The sequence below is a fragment of the Siphateles boraxobius genome, unplaced genomic scaffold (assembly GCF_051911475.1).
Source record: "Siphateles boraxobius isolate OS27281-9 unplaced genomic scaffold, OSU_SipBor_1 6, whole genome shotgun sequence".
Taxonomy (NCBI): Eukaryota; Metazoa; Chordata; class Actinopteri; order Cypriniformes; family Leuciscidae; genus Siphateles; species Siphateles boraxobius.
Window position 1 is genome coordinate 37,919,450 of NW_027509186.1, and position 21,120 is coordinate 37,940,569.

The following is a 21,120-nucleotide window of genomic DNA, read 5'->3' on the forward strand; positions in this document are numbered from 1 at the left end:
TAGCTGGTATAATAGAAAGGCTTGGCTGGCTGGATGTGGCCATGCTAATGACTTATTTTGCTTTCCGTGCTTACTTTTTAAAACTGCGGGGACAGATCCATCATGGACAGTTACCGGAGAGAGGGATATGAAACACCTGTCTGAGAAGGTAACGAAACACGAGAACACCAAGGTACACATGGATAATTCCATTAAGCTAGCTATACTGGGAAGAGTTAACATCGCTACGCAGCTTGACGAAGGCCACAGGGTTGCGGTGGAGAAAACACAACGAGGAGGTGGATAAAAACGGCACATCTTATACAAAATAATCGACTATGCGAAGTTTTGTGAGGCTTTTGAGCTGGCCTTGCGTGGGCATGACGAGACTGACACCTCGAACAATCCGGCATTTTCAGGGGACTGGTGGGCTTCGTTGCCTCACTCGACAGCGTGCTGGAGGAGCACCTTGAGACAGCCACAGTTTTTAAAGGTACGTCAAAGACCACACAAAACAAGCTATTAGACACAATGCTGTCAGTCCTGAAGGATTACATTCTGGACGGAGTAAAGCGCACAGATTTCATCGCCATACAAGCCGATGAAACGACTGACATTTCCACCCACTCCCAGCTGGTGCTTATGCTACGTTACATCGATGCCAACAAAAACATCCAAGAGCGGTTTTTCGAGTTCATTACGATAAAATAGAATAAAAAAAGTAAAAATTACTTGGCAAGCTTTTTTGGAATAACTCTTACCACGCTCAAAGGGCAGGTCACCCATTTGTCTATATAGCAGGAAAATTTCCCACAGTTTTACACATGATTTATTTAGTAGTGTTCACCAAAAATAATAGGCTGCCGTGTAACCTGGTCAGAAATAAGCATAAAAAAGGCACACAGATGTCACCTTAAACCCAGACTTTTTGAAAAGTTGGTGGTAGAGTTATGGTGAAAAGAAAACAAAAGTTTATAAGCAGTTGTACACACCAAAATATTATTTGCAGTTTGCATTCAAAATAGGTTCAGATAGATTTCAGCCTAAGAGTGATACTGGATTGAAAGGCCAATTTTAAATGGTCACGTTTCTCCTTTGCTTCATTCAGTTTGTGTCTTTACTCAACCACTTCTATCTGGCAAAAAATTATAATATATTTATTAAAATAAACACATTAATCCCATTTGGAGCACTAGTAATCCAGATTTGGTCATCTACAAACATGTGCATCTGGATCAGGGTGATCCATTTCACTTTTGCTTTGAAAAACCGACACATAAGTAAAATGGATTACCTGATCCTGGATAGCAAAACATGGGATTTCCAAATCTGGACCCAGTTCTCTTCATTTATACTGAATACTCTCTCCTGGTTATAGAAAAAAATTATCTTCTGTAAATTTGCACAGTAATCAGATACAATACAGTATTTGGAAAAATATTCCACATTTTCCCTTCATTCAATGCTTTGGTGGACTGAAGCTTTGGTACATCATATTGCCAAAAGTATTGGGACACCCCTCCAAATAATTGAATTCAATTGTGTTCCAATCACTTCCATGGCCACAGTTGTATAAAATCAAGCACTTAGGCATGCAGACACTTTTACAAACATTTGTGAAAGAATGGGTCGCTTTCAGGAGTAATTTCAAGCGTGGTACTGTGAAAGGTTTTCACCTGTGCAATAACTCCATTCGTGAAATTTCCTTATTACTAAATAGCAATATCTACAAACCTCCAAACTTCGGCGAAGGGATGGTGACAGGAGATGGTGTAGGGATGGTGACAGGAGATGGTGACAGGAGACGGAGACAGGAGATGGTGACAGGAGATGGTGTAGGGATGGTGACAGGAGATGGTGTAGGGATGGTGACAGAAGATGGTGAAGGAGATGGTGACAGGAGATGGTGTAGGGATGGTAACAGGAGATGGTGACAGGAGATGGTGTTGGGATGGTGACAGGAGATGGTGTAGGGATGGTAACAGGAGATGGTGACAGGAGATGGTGTTGGGATGGTGACAGGAGATGGTGATAGGAGATGGTGTTGGGATGGTGACAGGAGATGGTGTAGGGATGGTGACAGAAGATGGTGAAGGAGATGGTGTTGGGATGGTGACAGGAGATGGTGATAGGAGATGGTGTTGGGATGGTGACAGGAGATGGTGTAGGGATGGTGACAGGAGATGGTGTTGGGATGGTGACAGGAGATGGTGACAGGAGATGGTGTTGGGATGGTGACAGGAGATGGTGTAGGGATGGTAACAGGAGATGGTGACAGGAGATGGTGTTGGGATGGTGACAGGAGATGGTGTAGGGATGGTAACAGGAGATGGTGTTGGGATGGTGACAGGAGATGGTGTAGGGATGGTAACAGGAGATGGTGACAGGAGATGGTGTAGGGATGGTAACAGGAGATGGTGACAGGAGATGGTGTTGGGATGGTGACAGGAGATGGTGATAGGAGATGGTGTTGGGATGGTGACAGGAGATGGTGTAGGGATGGTAACAGGAGATGGTGACAGGAGATGGTGTTGGGATGGTGACAGGAGATGGTGATAGGAGATGGTGTTGGGATGGTGACAGGAGATGGTGTAGGGATGGTGACAGGAGATGGTGACAGGAGATGGTGTTGGGATGGTGACAGGAGATGGTGACAGGAGATGGTGTTGGGATGGTGACAGGAGATGGTGTAGGGATGGTAACAGGAGATGGTGACAGGAGATGGTGTTGGGATGGTGACAGGAGATGGTGTAGGGATGGTAACAGGAGATGGTGTTGGGATGGTGACAGGAGATGGTGTAGGGATGGTAACAGGAGATGGTGACAGGAGATGGTGTTGGGATGGTGACAGGAGATGGTGTTGGGATGGTGACAGGAGATGGTGACAGGAGATGGTGTAGTGAGCCAAGGTGGTTTAGAGGCTAGGGCTGCACAATTATTCGCAATAAGACCGCACACGATTTGGCAAAGGCTGCAATTATTTTATGCAGAGCTTGTCAGTGCAGCACAGCTGATCAGCCGTAAATGCTGTTCAATCTGAACGCCAGAGGGAGTCTCACACACAACCCCAAATATGCCCCGCCGCAGAAGTACGATAACGCACAGCATTCCAGGAAATCCCTATAGGCCATCATACTTTCTGTAGCTGAATCAACAGAAGATTGAAATGCTTTGATTGATTAAACATGACTTATAAACACATGACTGCCTTATTCTGTGCAAGAAGCCACATCATCTCACAGAAGGATGCTCAACTGTCGTTATGAAGTGAGTTTGGATTAAAAGCATGTTATTAAATGTTGTCTTTTGTTGGATCAGAGATTCTGCTTCTCATGTTTGGAAAGTTGTTTGACGCGTGTTGCTTTTTCAAATGCACGTTATAAGTGACTCAAACTCAGTGCTTTGAGATGGAGCAGTGTTTACAGAGCCGTACGTCAATGACAACATGCGCATAAAAAAATAATCGCAGCCGTTGCGATTCCAAAATCGTGAGAAGTCAACTCGATTTAAGTGCGATTTCATATTAATTGCGATTAATTGTGCAGCCCTAGTAGAGGCTTGCGTCAACTCTGGGACGACCGACGAAGGCGGAGCCGATGGATTCCAGGGCGCAGACGGAGAACAATGGCGACGAGACGAGCTGGCACAGGAGGCCTGGGCGATGCCGCATCGATGAGCGTCTGAGGTGGAACCAGATTCCCTGAGGACTGAGGCGATGACGGTGTGATGGAGGACTGAAGCGTAGCCAGAGGGAAGGAGGAGCCCATTGCAGCCGTAAGGGTGGAGGAACTGAGCGTAGAGGAAGATCCGAAAGTCCATGTGACGACTCACCAAAGGGGAACTGGTGGGATGAGGGAACCCGGTAGAGTCGAAAGGCCGAGGGTGTCTGGTGGAGCCAAAGGTGAGAGGAGCCAAGGCGGAGCTGACAGATTGAGACAAAGCGAGGTGATCTGAGGTGGGACGGGGAGCCACAAGAAGATGACAAACAAACTAAAAGTCCATGAAAGTGACACTAACTGAACATAAACCTGATATTTATAGAATTATTGGTGCAAATAGAATGTTTCCACTCATGAATGTGATTAAAACTATATAACTCATTCTCTGTGTTCAGTAAATAGATTAATCAAGACAAAATGTTGATTCTGTTTTATTTCTCATAACTGCATGTACTATCAGAAGACAATATAGTAAATTTTGTAAATTACATAAATATTTCTAAAGACAATTAGCACACAACCCAACAACGACTTATTTAGACTGTAAAAGTTGTTGACTGGTGAAGTTTCAACTCTGCCTTTCTAGTTTTCCAAGCTTTTGACCAAATTCACAAAATTAAACTGATATTGTGCATTTAGTAAAACTCCTTATCTGATCTCACACATTTACTTGAATGTATTTACATTGATACATTGCAACATTTTTTCAAATGAGTGGAAAGGCTCGACAAATGTTTAAAATTACTCCCACACTGAGTACAGTAGTATGGCTTCTCTCCAGTATGAAGTCGCTCGTGTGATTTCAGGTGCGGAGACTGAGTGAAACTCTTGTCACAATATGAGCACTTGTAAGGTCTTTCTCCAGTATGAATTCTTTGGTGTTGCTTCAGATTGGCAGCTCTAGTAAATCTCTTCCCACAGTCACAACATAAATGATCTCTCACTTCATTATGTGTTTTCAGACAACACTCATGATCTCTCACTTCATTATTATGTATTTTCTGGTGCTGTTTAAAACTTTTTAGCCATAAAAAACTTTTTCCACAAAAAGAACACACATAAGGCCTATCATCTGAATGAACTTTCAGGTGTTGTTTTAGATGTGATGAGGAAATAAACTTTTTACCACACTGATCACAGTTAAATGGTTTTTCACCAGAGTGAACATGCAAATGATATCTGAGATCAGTTTTACATTTGAAACTCTCTCCACACTCAGTACACTGGTACGGCTTCTCTCCAGTATGAACTCGCTCATGCGATTTCAGGTTTTCAGAACGACGGAAACTCTTTTCACAATATGAACACTTGTACGGTTTTTCTCCAGTATGAATTCTTTGGTGATTTTTCAAATGGGCAGTTGTGGTAAAGCTTTTTCCACAGTCACAACACACATGATCTCTCACTTCATTATGCGTTTTCTGGTGCAGTTTAAAATGACGCAGCCATAAAAAACTCTTTCCACAGAGAGAACACACATAAGGCCTCTCATCTGAATGAACTTTCAGGTGTTGTTTTAGATTTGATGATGAATGAAAATCTTTACCACACTGATCACAGTTAAATGGTTTTTCTCCAGAGTGAACATGCAGATGATTCCTGAGACCTGATGCTTGAGAAAAACTCTTTCCACACTGAGTGCATGGATACGGTTTCTCTCCAGTGTGAATTCTCATGTGTATGTTAAGGTGTCCTTTTTGTCTGAAACTCTTTCCACACTGAGTGCAGGAGAGCAGCTTATTAGTTTTGATGCTCTGCTGTTCCTCCTCTGCTTCATTCAGTTCATGTTTTTGCAGTTTCGTCTCCATCCAGTCTAAAATAAAAAATGTTATTTGGTTAAAATAGGTTCATGTGAACTCTGATTTAACAAAGGAAAGTATCAAGTATCATATCTTTGATGTGTTAGTTCCATAATTTTCTTGTTAATCCATTTAAAATGTATTAACAAAAGCCATTCAAGATTATGATCATTTAGATGCAACTTCTGTTTCATTTATCATCTCTAATGTGGACATTATTTAATAGCCACCACCAGCTAATCTTTCTTTATCAACAGTCAACAATGAAGAATCAAGAATAAACACCAACCTATTTGTTCCTCAGTATCTTCATGTTTTATTCTGGATGGTTCTGGATCACTCATGTCTTCAATCTCCTCTTTAATAAACTCCATCTTTAACAGTGACACAGATTTCAGCTGCTACTCCTGGAGTTTGTCCTTCTCTTGTAGGATGATGGGAATATTCCCAGTATTTATTGGTGAATTGTTGTGGGAGGGGCTTCACTGCAGGTGTGAACTGTGATCACTGTGTGATACTGACGCCCACGGGACCTGGTCTGGAAAAATCAAAAAGAAGTTACTGAATTTTTACTAGAATACTTTAAAGGAGACCTATTATGCCAAATTCACTAAAACTCAACACCAACATCAATTAACCATCCAGACACGTTCTGTTGCATTCTACATGTCACTTATTCTCGAATCTCTCCATCATTGTCCGGCTCCGGTCTGAACAAATAAAGCTGAACACCACTACTGACAGTTTCTGACATTCTTAGTGCGTGAGATTGTCCTGTTTTGTTGTTGCTGGTATGAGCTCTTGAAACTCCGCCCTCTTCTAGGAAGGGGTCCAGAAGCACCAGCTAATTTGCATTTAAAGGGACACACAAAAACGTCACGTTTTTGCTCACCCTTCAAAAGTGGCAATTTTAACATGCTATAAAAAATAACCTGTGGAGTATTTTGAGCTAAAACTTCACATACACACTCTAGGAACATTAAAGACTTATTTTACATCTTGTAAAAAAGGGGCATATTAGGTCCCCTTTAACAGCAAACTAGGGCTGCAACTTTAATATTTTGATAATCAATTAGTTGGGCGATTATTTCTTCAATTAACCAGATAAAAAGCCAATTTTTCTTTTTCTTTTCTTTTATTGACAAAACACACTTTTCCTACATACTTCAAACAAACGTGCCAACTGAATGCTATGAAAACATATATAGGGAATATATCTATATATAATTATGCTAATAAAGAAAACTAAAACACAAACTCAGTGTTAACAGATTAGAGCGATGCTGTGCAGGAACACACACATTCACTCTTACTGGCATTTTATTATACAGGCTGTAAATGTAAGAAAAGTCTTCCATTTATATTCAATTACAAGATTTTATTCCTTTACTTGAATTACATGTAGACCTTTAAACCTAAATTTCAACAACAGATATTTCAGTAAAATACATAGCCTATTTTCGCTCTGAATATTAAATGTCTTCCTCTCTACAGGAAGTAGAGTGCGCGGCGGCACTCGTTCAGTTAAGTTTAATATCAATTAATATTAAAATATATTTAGTTTGAAGTTTAACGCAGACTTTCAGAATGAGCCTTCATGCAAAATGGAAATACTCGCGTGAATTTGTAACATTTAGGAAATTAACCGGCACATGCGTCTGTCAGAGCACCTGCGCATTAAACATTAAAGGGCATCTTGCAGGTGAGAGGACCTGAGTCAATGTATAGAAAAATAATGTAGGAACTAGATTTTCTTTAAATTATACTTATAAATACACTACATTGGCTTCTGGAGTCGTTTTTGTGAGAAAATTTACTTCCGCATCTGAAAATGGGAGGAGGAGGAGCGGTCTATTCAAACAATATGAAAACAATGGATCACAATTAGGGCTGAACGATTATGGAAAATCTAATTGCGATTTTTTTTAAACATATTGCGATTGCGATTTAATATGCGATTACTTTAAGTTCTTTACCTTCTGTATTAGTCGACAAAGACAGGCAATAAATCATTGTACAGTAGGGATGGGAATCTTTAGGCAGCTCATGATCCGATCTAATTTTTTTCTCATTAATTAATCTTAATAATGCTTAAAATATGTATTTAATTACATGTGTAAATATACATACTTTAAATTATATATATATAAACACATTTAATTAAACCAATTATTTAATTAAACCAATTACATGTTAAGAATTTTAAATGGGTTATAAACTAATATAGCTTCAAAATATAAAAGCTAGTAAATAAAGAGGAACAAAAAAACATTACAAGCAATAAACAAAGAGTGCTTTCAGTATTTAAAGGTAGGCTGTCTGAACGTTTTCCATTCAAGAGCTGGAGTGATTTCCCCCTATACGATAAGCTGCATTCACACTAATGCACATATCTCTTTTGATATTGTAAATGTGGTTTGTCCTGTTGGTTTAAGATATAACTGACCGTGTTTACATTAATTTCGCGTCAAAAGCATTTTGAGATGCAAGTACAATTAACCAATGAGTCGCTCACAGACGCATGCACGAGCACTCTTCACAAAGCGTGCGTAAGTATTTTAAAACGAAAGCAGCTTTCTCAGTGATTTTCATATTTTTTATATATAAGCCAACTGCATTCCGAAAGACATAAATGATGCCTTTGTGGAGCATTTGTAAAGAAAATTCCGGCGGCCAAGACCGCGCACTGCAAGAGTAACATCAAAGCGGCAAAACCTGTGCAATGAAGCCCGCGACTGTCCTTGTAATTCGCTTAAAACCCGAACTTTATGAAAGCTTATTTTTCGGAAGGTTCGAGCGGTGTCGTGTGTGTGTGCGTGAGAGTGAGAGAGAGAGAGAGAGAGAGAGAGAGAGTGTGGAACCAAGCAGAATACGGTTGTTTCTAAAGCACGCGCAGCATCATCACGCATCTGTGTTTAAAAACTAAGGTCAGACTCGATTCTGAAATTCTCTGAATCGATCCAGAATTGTTGGAGAGAGAATAATTTCGGACCCTGAGGAAATTATTCATACTTACTCTATATGACCACAGCCATACAATTACGAGCCTGCTATGCTGCCAAGAGAGCAGGGACAGGCCAGGATTAATGTTAGACAGAACAACGGTCAGAGGAGACAAATTGAGTTATGGTGTGAGGAGAACCAGTGGAGGACAGGACAAGTGTCTTGGTGAGAGAACAGTGTTAGCTTATAGATATATACACGTTCGCTATAAATGGTGACAGGACAATATACACTGTGCTCACAGTATTGTACAGATTATTACCATCGTATATCAGTTAATAGCAACTGTTCAGATAATTTGTGTGTACATGCAGCTCTTTGGCAATGACGTTGCGTTGATTGAGGGGTTTGCATTTACAATAGAGATATTGTCTTATTTAAATTGTATAACATGGAAATGTGTAGCTGATCAGGCGTATGCCACCATGCTCATTAATATCCGTCCAGACTAACGTTAAATTTAGCGGTTTCTCATCGAGAGACGGAGAGATATTTTTATTCCTGATACACGTTTTTGTTCCATAGGTGCATGTGTGGGAAATGCGAGGCAGTTCTTGCTTCGGCATGCCATGTTGAACTCCATCATATCGCCGGGATGATAATCCTCCGATCTAAAGTGAACACTACACGCGACCGCGTTTTTCGAAGCCGATGCAGAAGAGAAATCCCGTCTCTTCACCTGCACAAACCGCACCCAGTCACGAAAGATAGATAGCATCAATCGTCCTTTTTTTTTGTCAGGAAACCTGTGGACTCGATGTCCTGACAGGCAGGAGTTTTTGCAACCTCCACAAACACAATAATTTACCATGACGATGATAAATTAAAATACAAAAACTACCGAAAACACTGACTCACGACCGCTCTTACTGAATACCAACCTACTCAGCACTGAGCTGACGCAGAGCACACTAGGGATGCGCGGTATACCGGTACTGCAAAAATACCGGTATATATTATATTTCAAACGGTACAATATCCTAATTTTGTTCAATTCGGTATTTAATGCGCTGCTGTTTCGAAGTTCACCGCTAGGCGGCAGTGCGCTACCTAAACTGACGCGGGTCATGCGAAACCGGCAAACGGTGACAACAGAGGAACACGATGGATCAAAGGAAGCTCATTCGAATTTCTACATGCCCGAAATTAATAAATAGAGAGAGCAGTATGAGTGAAATAAGGCATTACTTTGCCTACAAAAGTAATGAGATGAGTAAAGAAACAGATCTCTATGCACCACTCTGCAAACGGGGAGGCAACACATCAAATCTGCCTAAGCTCTTGACTTGTCAGTTGCTCATCCTGACTTGTACAAAGAGTTCAGAGATCGACAGGTTAGTCCATCATTCAACTGATTTAATTTAGACTTTTATTGAACACTGAACAGCGCACATACCTAAGAGCTTATCAATTATACATGATACGGTAAACACGAAAGCTAAAATCTGCTTGCATGGCAGGCTAGAACGAATTAAGTTTAGGTCTCATCATTTTTGCATTTTCAAACAAACATTAATTTAATTTGAATGAATAAAGAATAAAATTTTGAATAATATTAATTTTAGTATTAGTGATAGTAAAATGAATGGCATATTAGTGCGCGCTGTGGGGACCCCTAGAGGAATAAGCCGAGAAAGAGAGAGAGTAATAGTAGTAATATGAATATTACTAATATTACAATTAAGCTACATTTGTCAACATTCATTAGGTAACCAGACCTAACAGTATTATAGCATTTATTAATCTATATCAATCAGTAATTAAATGACCTAGAAAATTAAATATACTAATACATGTTTAGCAATGCATTAAACTAATATGAACCCAAACAGTAACCAAACCAAGATGAATAAATGCAATAAATGTTGATAATTCTCTGTTGATGCATGACAGCTAATGGTTTACATGTCATTTCATTATTCTATTATTATTATTATATGTTAATCTATTATTATAGATATTAACCTATTTTAATTGTATAATTTCAGGGTTTTTTTTCAAAATCAAAATTTAACCTACTGTATGTTCCCTGACTGAATTATTATTATTTTATTTTACATTTTGATACCTTTTCTTAGCACATTTGGTAGTGGAGAGTTTCAAGCAGTGTTTTTTAAGTGTCACTTAAATTTTGAGACTGTTTTTTTTTTTTTTTTTTACCTGTGGTATCGATTTAGTATCGATACCGAGGTATTAGGTTCTGGTATCGTACCGAAGCCAAAATTGTGGTATTGAGCCATCCCTAGAGCACACACACAACTCCCTCGTGTGACGTAAAATGACGCGATGCTGAAAAAAAGCGTTTTTTACGAGCAGTCAAAGAAACGCTCACTTTATCTACTAAATTGGTGCCCTTATGTTGTTTTAAAACATTTTAAATCATGCATTAACTTTTCATATGGTATTTTAATACAAGTTATGTACTAATTTAGTTTTTTTTTTTTTTTTACCTGCAAGATGCCCTTTAAGCTTACGCATTAGTTTGGAGCTTAAAATAAAGAATTCTTTTTTGGGCAGCTTGGACCACGTATCTATCCCGCAACAGCTCACTTTGTTTCCTCTATTTTTAGATACATTTTGTCCATAGAAATAAGTTATGCAGTGAATGATCTTTTAACTGCATAATCGGGACAAACTAGCATAAGGCAAGGTCAACTTCGGAGAGGAATATTTTGGGAACGGTAGCGAATATCAAAAATCCGTTCAGTCATTTCTGTGCAGCTCAGTCTAAAGATCATCAAAATTTGTTTTTTTATTTGCTTCAATATGACGGACAGGCAAATTGATGGAAAATGACAATTGTGATATCGTCGGAATCGACATAAACCACGGAACAGTTAGACACCACAAATTTATGTTTTCAAAAAGTTATAAGCGTTTTGGGGGGGAAAAAACGTACATCTCTGGAACACTAGGTGGCGTTGTGTTTAAACTTTTCCAGTCCCTTCAGGACATGCAGATGAATATACAATTTTTGTGCGGATATGTCAAATCATTTAAAAGATTTAGCAATTTATGACAAAATTCAAAATGTCAGCCCGATGGTTCGTCCAAACCTGCAACATTGACACTCACTGATCTAAATTATTAATATAAAACCAGATGACTATATTGTCTTTTTAGAGCTGCTTTAAAGCTGAATTTGCTTGTTTCATATCTGTAAAACTTTGATATTAACACATTATTTTTTCTGGCTATTACTCTGAAGCTGCTTTGACAGTAAGAAATAAAGATGATTTGACTTGGTTTTCAGGAATCTGTAACATGACAAAACCAATATAAAATGTCAATCGCCGGAAGGCGATGTTATTTTAGTTTTTCTTTTATTTCTTACAATTTCTGAAACTACAAAAACAGGTACAGAACATGTAAAATGCCACAGGATCTCTTGGAAAAGCAAACACTTAATTGAAAACTATTTTTTTAAATTAGGCTACTATACTTATACAATTATTATAAAATAATTGTTTTAAAATATATTTAAAAAATGATGTGATTTCTAAGTGATCAAATTTGCTATTTTTACACTATAAACAAAAATTCAAGGGGTTAAAATGGCTTAAATGTATTTATTTATTTATTTTTCAAATCATTGAGCTCTGATTTCTAAATTAACAAATTATGATTAAGTTTTTTCACACGATCATTAGGTGTGTCATTAAAATGGCAGTGTTTCACAAAAGGGCAGTTAGTTTTCAATGAAGTGTAAATGATGATAAGTAGAGAACCACCTGTTTTTTCCTTCCACATATAAGGTCCTTCTCAAAAAATTAGCATATTGTGATAAAGTTCATTATTTTCCATAATGTAATGTTAAAAATTAAACTTTCATATATTTTAGATTCATTGCACACCAACTGAAATATTTCAGGTCTTTTATTGTTTTAATACTGATGATTTTGGCATACAGCTCATGAAAACCCAAAATTCCTATCTCAAAAAAATTAGCATATCATGAAAAGGTTCTCTAAACGAGCTATTAACCTAATCATCTGAATAAACTAATTAACTCTAAACACCTGCAAAAGATTCCTGAGTCTTTTAAAAACTCCCAGCCTGTTTCATTACTCAAAACCGCAATCATGGGTAAGACTGCCGACCTGACTGCTGTCCAGAAGGCCATCATTGACACCCTCAAGCAATAGAGTAAGACACAGAAAGAAATTTCTGAACAAATAGGCTGTTCCCAGAGTGCTGTATCAAGGCACCTCAGTGGGAAGTCTGTGGGAAGGAAAAAGTGTGGCAAAAAACGCTGCACAACGAGAAGAGGTGACCGGACCCTGAGGAAGATTGTGGAGAAGGACCGATTCCAGACCTTGGGGGACCTGCGGAAGCAGTCGACTGAGTCTGGAGTAGAAACATCCAAAGCTACAGTGCACAGGCGTGTGCAGGAAATGAGCTACAGGTGCCGCATTCCCCAGGTCAAGCCACTTTTGAACCAGAAACAGCGGCAGAAGCACCTGACCTGGGCTACAGAGAAGCAGCACTGGAGTACCCACAGTCAGTGATGGTCTGGGGTGCCATGTCAGCTGCTGGTGTTGGACTGTGTTTTATCAAGGGCAGGGTCAATGCAGCTAGCTATCAGGAGATTTTAGAGCACTTCATGCTTCCATCTGCTGAAAAGCTTTATGGAGATGAAGATTTTTCAGCACGACCTGGCACCTGCTCACAGTGCCAAAACCACTGGTAAATGGTTTACTGACCATGGTATTACTGTGCTCAATTGGCCTGCCAACTCTCCTGACCTGAACCCCATAGAGAATCTGTGAGATATTGTGAAGAGAAAGTTGAGAGACGCAAGACCCAACACTCTGGATGAGCTTAAGTCCGTTATCGAAGCATCCTGGGCCTCCATAACACCTCAGCAGTGCCACAGGCTGATTGCCTCCATGCCACGCCGCATTGAAGCAGTCATTTCTGCAAAAGGATTCCCGACCAAGTATTGAGTGCATAACTGAACATAATTTATTGAAGGGTGACATTTTTTTTTTGAATTAAAAACACTTATTTTATTGGTCGGATGAAATATGCTAATTTTTTGAGATAGGAATTTTGGGTTTTCATGAGCTGTATGCCAAAATCATCAGTATTATAACAATAAAAGACCTGAAATATTTCAGTTGGTGTTCAATGAATCTAAAATATATGAAAGTTTAATTTGTTTATCATTACATTATGGAAAATAATGAACTTTATCAGAATATGCTAATTTTTTGAGAAGGACCTGTACTTTGTAGACGGTCCCTACCTGGCCCAAGCCCTAGCTCGTCACTACTACGTTGCTACAAATTGAAGGTGCATTAAAACATATTCACCGTGATGTGTTAGTTCTACGTTCTAATACTTTTCAAGTAAAGTACATTTTCACAAGTATTATTCACTTAGAATCCATTGACATTTTTCACGGCTGAATATCTGTAGAATATCTAACATCAAACCAGCTGTATCACATCAGTTAGTCCGTTTTGCAACATGATTCATTTAAAATCACAGCGCTACATACCTGTCATGCTGGAGACCTTTTATGAATGCATCCAAATATTATTTATTAATTCCTTAAGTAAATAATCCAGTAGATTTTCTCTCCGTGACAACAAAAGCAGACTTCTACTACTTAGCTTCTGCTTCTTCTTTTTAATTTCTTAGCGGTTGACAGACCAGCTTTCGGTGCATTACCGCCACCAACTGAACTGGAGTGTGGAGCATTGATGAGAAATGAGAAAAAAACAAAACAATATTCTTACATCAATTCCCGTTTCCTTCAAATTTGTATATTGAATAGGAATTATTTCACATTTTTTAGCTAGAAGATTTTCCTACGTCTCCCCTGTTAATACGTCTTTAGTTTTTTATGCTATGCATGAGAACATGTTCAGCTGTTTCTGATTCTTTACACTTATTGCACTTCCCTGTAAAATGCTTATAGATTTTATGTAAATTGGCATTTAATGCTGTGTCATGTGCGAAGATTCTTCTTTTCTTCCTAATATAAAACCCCATCTCTTTTTTTCTGAATCTGAAACGGATGTCTCATCTCCCTTTCCCAACACTTCTGCCAGATGTCATTGCCTTACGAATGCAGTTACTCATATTAATATGGATCTTTAAATTACTGGCTAAAGAATCCTTATTTGTGGTGCAACCCACCCTTAGAGTTCCTTAATGTACTAAAACAGTGATATTAAAAGATAAAATTCAGTTTACACCTTTTTGATGATGATGCATATGGCGAGTAGATGAGCCAAGAATATTAATCTAACACGTTTTATTGGTTTTCAATGGAAAAAACTATGTCTCCCGGCTGGCCTGGGAACGCCTCGGTGTCCCCCCGGAAGAGCTGGAGGAAGTGTCCAGGGAGAGGGAAGTCTGGGCTTCTCTGCTCAGACTGCTGCCCCCGCGACCCGGCCCCGGATAAGCGGAGGAAGATGAATGAATGAATGAATGGAAAAAACACCTAACAAGAAACCTTGTGTTGCATTAATGTTCTGTGTTCATTTGCGGTGTTAAAAATGACTGGCTGGGCAATGGAGGAAAGCCTTGTTTTGCCCATAATGGTGGACATCACGTGAAAACTATGAATACTGCGATTATTTCCATGAGTATGCTCCCAGTGTGATTCATTATGCCCTTTTAATGTGACCCATACCATAGACAACTGCATTAATTTTCTTAAGAAGTGTTTCACATGCTGATACTTAAAGTAAATAAGTAAAAGTACATGACATGAATATATCTAATTTAGGAAAAACCTATTGAGCACATAATCCATCCTGACAGAAATAAACAACAACGAGTTTATTTACACTGTTGTTGGGAATAGACGCTTAAAGACCCAAGGACCAGATAGGATGAATGAAGGTCATGAATAAGATGTGCAGTCAATTGAAGGCAAGAGTCAGAATTATAATAAATAGGATAATTGTTTTACTGAAGATAGTTTGCAGTTTCATCAGGCAGAAGTCAACTTCAAGACTCACACAGAGTTTGTAGGCCGCTTCCCTTTTACATCTACAAAAATCACAGCAATTATACCCTTCAAGGTCTAAGATATGTCATTACTTCAGGTTGTATGATTCTGATTGGCTAAGAAATAGATAAATGTAGTAATATTCCACACATGGACAGATAGACAGAAGCATCGATGATACGGTTGACACCCAAACCCTGAGTTAGGTAAGAGTCTCTCAGAGGTCACGAGTCTGTGCATCTAGGCGCCAACATGTGAAATAAAACAAGTCTGTAACAAAGAATATTAAAGGATACTAGCGTACATACACCGATACTCAGCTTCTTCAAGGTTGGAGTTAGTTGAGCTCTGCTCTAAACAGAAGACTTTCCCAAAAAACATCCAAATACCATGTTGTTTCTCTCAGTGAGAGGTTCAGACAATAGCTTTTCACCAAATTAAACTGATATTGTGCTTTAGTATAAACTTTATTTTATCCTTCACATTTACTTGATCCTTTACACACAGAATACAGCGTTACGGCTTCTCTCCAATATGAACTCGCTTATGTAATTTCAGAGATCTGGACCGAGTGAAACTCTTGCCACAATATGAGCATTTGTAAGGTTTTTCTCCAGTATGAATTCTTTGATGCAGTTTCAGATATTCAGATGTAGTAAAGCTCTTCCCACAGTCACAACACACATAATCTCTCACTTCAGTGTGTGTTTTCTGGTGCAGTTTAAAATAATAAAGACTTGAAAAAATCTTTCCACAAAGAGAACATAATCGAGGCTTCTCATCTGAATGAACTTTCAGGTGTCGTTTTAGATGCGATGATGAAATAAATTTTTTACCACACTGATCACAGTTATATGGCTTTTCTCCAGAGTGAACGTACAGATGATATTTGAGATCAGCATTAGATTTGAAACTCTCTCCACACTGAGTACAGTGGTACGGCTTCTCTCCAGTATGAACTCGCTCATGCGATTTTAGGTTTTGAGAACGACAGAAACTCTTGTCACAATATGAACACTTGTAAAGTTTTTCTCCAGTATGAATTCTTTGATGCTGTTTCAGATTGTCAGCTCTAGTGAAGCTCTTCCCACAGTCACAACACACATGATCTCTCACTTCATTATGTGATTTTTGGTGCAGTTTAAAATGACGCAGCCATAAAATACTCTTTCCACAGAGAGAACACACATAAGGCTTGTCATCTGAATGAACTTTCAGGTGTCGTTTTAGATGCGCTGATGAAATAAACTTTCTCCCACACTGATCACAGTTAAATGGTTTTTCTCCAGAGTGAACGCGCAGATGAACACTGAGACCTGATGCTTGAGAAAAACTCTTTCCACACTGAGGGCATGGATACGGTTTCTCTCCAGTGTGAATTCTCATGTGTATGTTAAGGTGTCCTTTTTGTCTGAAACTCTTTCCACACTGAGTGCAGGAGTGCAGCTTATTATTTTTGATGCTCTGCTGTTCCTCCTCTGCTTCATTCAGTTCATGTTTTTGCAGTTTCGTCTCCATCCAGTCTAAAATAAAAAATATTATTTGGTTAAAATAGGTTCATGTGAACTCTGATTTAACAAAGGAAAGTATCAAGTATCATATCTTTGATGTGTTAGTTCCATAATTTTCTTGTTAATCCATTTAAAATGTATTAACAAAAGCCATTCAAGATTATGATCATTTAGATGCAATTTCTGTTTCATTTATCATCTCTAATGTCTTCAATATTTAATAGCTACCACCAGCAAATCTTTCTTTATCAACAGTCAATAATGAAGAATCAAGAATAAACACCAACCTATTTGTTCCTCAATATCTTCATGTTTTATTCTGGATGTTTCTGGATCCCTCATGTCTTCAATCTCCTCTTTAATAAACTCCATCTTTAACAGTGACACAGATTTCAGCTGCTGCTCCTGGAGTTTGTCCTTCTCTTGTAGGATGATGGGAATATTCCCAGTATTTATTGGTGAATTGTTGTGGCAGGGGCTTCACTGCAGGTGTGAACTGTGATCACTGTGTGATACTGACGCCCACAGGACCAGATCTGGAAAAATCAAAAAGAAGTTACTGAATTTTTACTAGAATACTTTAAAGGAGACCTATTATGCAAAATTCACTAAAACTCAACACAAACTACATAAATTCATCAATTAACCATCCAGACACGTTCTGTTGCATTCTACATGTCACTTATTCTCGAATCTCTCCATCATTGTCCGGCTTCGGTCTGAACATATAAAGCTGAACACCACTACTGACAGTTTCTGACATTTTTAAGGCTTGAGATTGTCCTGTTTTGTTGTTGCTGGTATGAGCTCTTGAAACTCCACCCTCTTCTAGAAAGGGGGCCAGGAGCACCAGCTAATTTGCATTTAAAGGGACACACTGGGAAGAGGAAGAGCACTGCAGCAAGACGCTCTTGCGTTCCTTCCCCCACCTCCCCACAGACCCCTGCTGATTGTTGACTCTGTCTGGGACATTATCAGGGTTGTCTCCATGGCAACTTGATGTGTATCGCTATGACAATCCTGCGGACTTGAGGCACCTAGATTATGATGCCAGGCGTAGCGACTCTCCAGGCCTACACATACACTAACTCTTACATATATGCAATCACCCCCCCACCCCCCATCCCTCGCCTTATACACTTTGTACCACCAGTCTGTCAGGCGGGTCTGTGACCAGCGCCGAGAATGGCTGCAGGACCGGATGCCTGCCTGCCTGTGCTGGGTTACCTATATCACCCACTCCCCTCCCCTGTTGCAAGTCTTGTGTGTTTATGTTGTAGAGCGGGGGTGTCAAACTCAGTTCCTGGAGGCCCACTGTCCTGCAGAGTTTATCTCCAACCAGCTCCAAAAACACCTGCCTGGAAGTTTCTAGTAATCCTGAAGACCTTGATTAGCTGGTTTAGGTGTGTTTAATTAGGGTTGAAGCTAAACTCTGCAGGGTTGTGGCCCTCCAGGAACTGAGTTTGACACCCCTGTTGTAGAGTGTACTGATTATATGCTAATGTTGCTGAGGTATTTTTTTTTTACTGTTCCCAAACTGCACTCCTCACAGGAGCATAGTCTGGGGGTTGCCTTTTTTTTCTCCTCACCTCTCATGTTATGCTGTATTTTCTTCCTCAATGCCCTGTCTTCCTGTCCTGTCTACCCCCTTGTCACATTGTATGCATGTCTGTATGGACAGGTTGATGGCTAATTTCGCTGGTACTTGTGACTAGTGACAAAGGCTACTACTACTACTACTACTACACACCAAAACATCATGTTTTTGCTCACCCTTAAAAAGTGCCAATTTTAACATGCTATAAAAAATAATCTGTGGGCTAAAACTTCACATACACACTCTAGGAACATTAAAGTCTTATTTTACATCTTGTAAAAAGGGGGCGTAATAGGTCCCCTTTAACAGCAAACTAGGGCTGCAACTTATTTTGATAATGAATTAGTTGGTCAATTATTTCTTCAATTAATCAGATAAAAAGCCACATTTTCTTTTTCTTTTATTTTATTGACAAAACACACTTTTCCCACATACTTCAAACAAACGTGCCAACTGAATGCTATGAAAACATTTATAGTGTATATATATATATATGTATATGCTAATAAAGAAAACTAAAACACAAACTCAGTGTTAACAGATTAGAGCGATGCTCTGCAGAAACACACACATTGGGTGCTTCTCATTTCTTATTTGTGCATCTTCGTTTCCTTTCATGCTGTTCCCTCGGTGCACTCGATGGAATCAAGTCCACCGTCAAAGTTTACACCGCCGACGCCATTGACTCACAATGTCCGCACAAGCACTTAGCCAACAAAAATCCATCAGGGAGACCCTTGCCTCTCTTCCTAATCTGCCCCTCTCCTGCAGGCAAAACCGCGTACTGGAGTTTTATACAGATATGACTGTTATGGCGCTTTTCCACTGCATGGTACGGTACGGCTCGCTTTAAATGGTATCACTAACTGCAGTTGAAAAGCAAACCGAGCTAAAGCGGAGTCGTACCACGCAGTGGAAAAGCGAAGCGAGCAGAACCGTACTGAGCCGTACCATGCAGTGGAAAAGCGCCATTAGACTGCTGCTATTGTAGCTTAGGTATTGTCATTATTAATTTGTTGTTATGGCATGGTATTAAGTCAATGTAGATAGTGCGAACCAGCTTGGATGGACTGCATAATCCCTGTCAGCGTAGAATATGAGAAGACAAAACGTTGCTGGCTCAAATTAAGACAATCTAAACGGATGTTTAATCAAGAACAAGGTCGAACGTATGTTTGCTAAAGCAGATTGCAAAACACCAAAGGTACTAGCCATACAGTAGATGAACCAGCGTTAGCCACGGTGCTAACTTGCATGAACTCACCAAGTCACTTGCCCTATTCGCCACTGGTTTTCTTGACACAACTCTACTTCTCTCCTCTGCCCATTGTTCCTCCCCCTGACTACTATCTCGCCTAGGAGGCTCACAATTATAGGCCTGTGGGCCATCAGAAGCATGTTCGTCCACATCGGAGAACTCGGTTTCTTCATTCGCACCCATTGTAATCTGAGCTTGAACTTGACCAGACTCCCTCGCCGATCGTCACTTCCGGTTAGTGCTTTACAGACGCGGAAGTTATTTTATCACAATTTATCTCAAAATATCGTTAATGGCTAAATATTTATTACTCCAGTTAAGAAAATCTAGTTGTTCTATCATCAACATACACTATGCTATATAGGGGTGTCCAACCTGCATGTTGCTCTTTAAATAGCAAAAAACTTGTCTATTAACCCTGCATGTTCTGCTTGTCTCTGTGGGAATGCATGGCGCAGATGCGCGGTTTAATTTACCACACACACACACACGTGACGCTCGCGCAGGTTTCAGTCTCTGCAGCCTCACGATATGAGGACATGATGAACTTCCTCTCCAGAGCAGATCTGAGAGTCACTTCAAGAGCATTTTACCGCTTCATTTGAGAAAAACTATCGTCATATCATAACACACACAGAAACTCAAAGGTCATCACGGCAACCCGTCAAAATAGAAGTTTGGTTTAGCTTGAAGAAATTGACTGAAATAATTATATTTGCCTACTGTTGTGCAGTAGATTTAGCTACATCTTAATGTAATGCAATTTTTAATAAGCAGGAAAATTTTCGACTTTAAACAAATATCCATTTAAATGCTTAGGGTGTTTGAGTGGTAAGAATGTACAGGGATACGTTAGATTTTTAAAACGGTGTCTCCTTAGACAATGTTTTCTCAGTCAAATCATACAATTTCCTATTGATTCAATAGATCGCGTGGGCTCACTAGGGAATACCAATATGGCGGCGCGGTGGCTTCACTGTTTATGATGTCATGAGCTTTCCAGTCATTCTATATAGATCAGTGGAATTATCATGTTTTGGGCAGCTTGGATCACGTATCTATCCCGCAAAAGCTCACTTTGTTTCCTCTATTTTTAGATAGCTAGGTTATTTTTAGATAGCTAGGTTACATTTTGTCCCTAGAAATAAGTTATTCAGTGAGTGATGGCGCAGTGGATAAGACACATGCCTTTGGTGTGAGAGACCCCGGTTTGAATCCACTGTGACAGCTATGTGTCCCTGAGCAAGACACTTAACCCCTAGTTGCTCCAGAGGTGTGTGACCTCTG

General features: G+C 39.4%; 2 protein-coding genes across 2 annotated transcripts in view; both read right to left on the reverse strand.

Moving 5' to 3' along the window:
* Window positions 1–4,113: 4,113 nt before the first annotated feature.
* LOC143715405 (uncharacterized) lies at window positions 4,114–14,188 on the reverse strand. The gene is made up of 3 exons (XM_077207164.1): window positions 14,004–14,188; window positions 5,787–6,035; window positions 4,114–5,511 (listed from the first exon to the last, which is right to left on the reverse strand). The coding sequence occupies exons 2-3, from the start codon at window positions 5,869–5,871 to the stop codon at window positions 4,379–4,381; spliced, it is 1,218 nt and encodes a 405-aa protein (XP_077063279.1). The 5' UTR covers window positions 5,872–6,035; window positions 14,004–14,188; the 3' UTR covers window positions 4,114–4,378.
* Window positions 14,189–15,409: 1,221 nt separating this feature from the next.
* The window catches only part of LOC143716532 (uncharacterized), a 77,781-nt gene continuing 72,070 nt past the window's right edge, over window positions 15,410–21,120 (reverse strand). The window contains exons 5-6 of the mRNA XM_077209085.1: window positions 17,266–17,456; window positions 15,410–16,990 (exon numbers count right to left, since the gene is read on the reverse strand). Of these exons, the coding sequence (XP_077065200.1) occupies window positions 15,984–16,990; window positions 17,266–17,456 (1,198 nt within the window). The 3' untranslated portion in view covers window positions 15,410–15,983. The remainder of the gene's footprint in view (window positions 16,991–17,265; window positions 17,457–21,120) is intronic.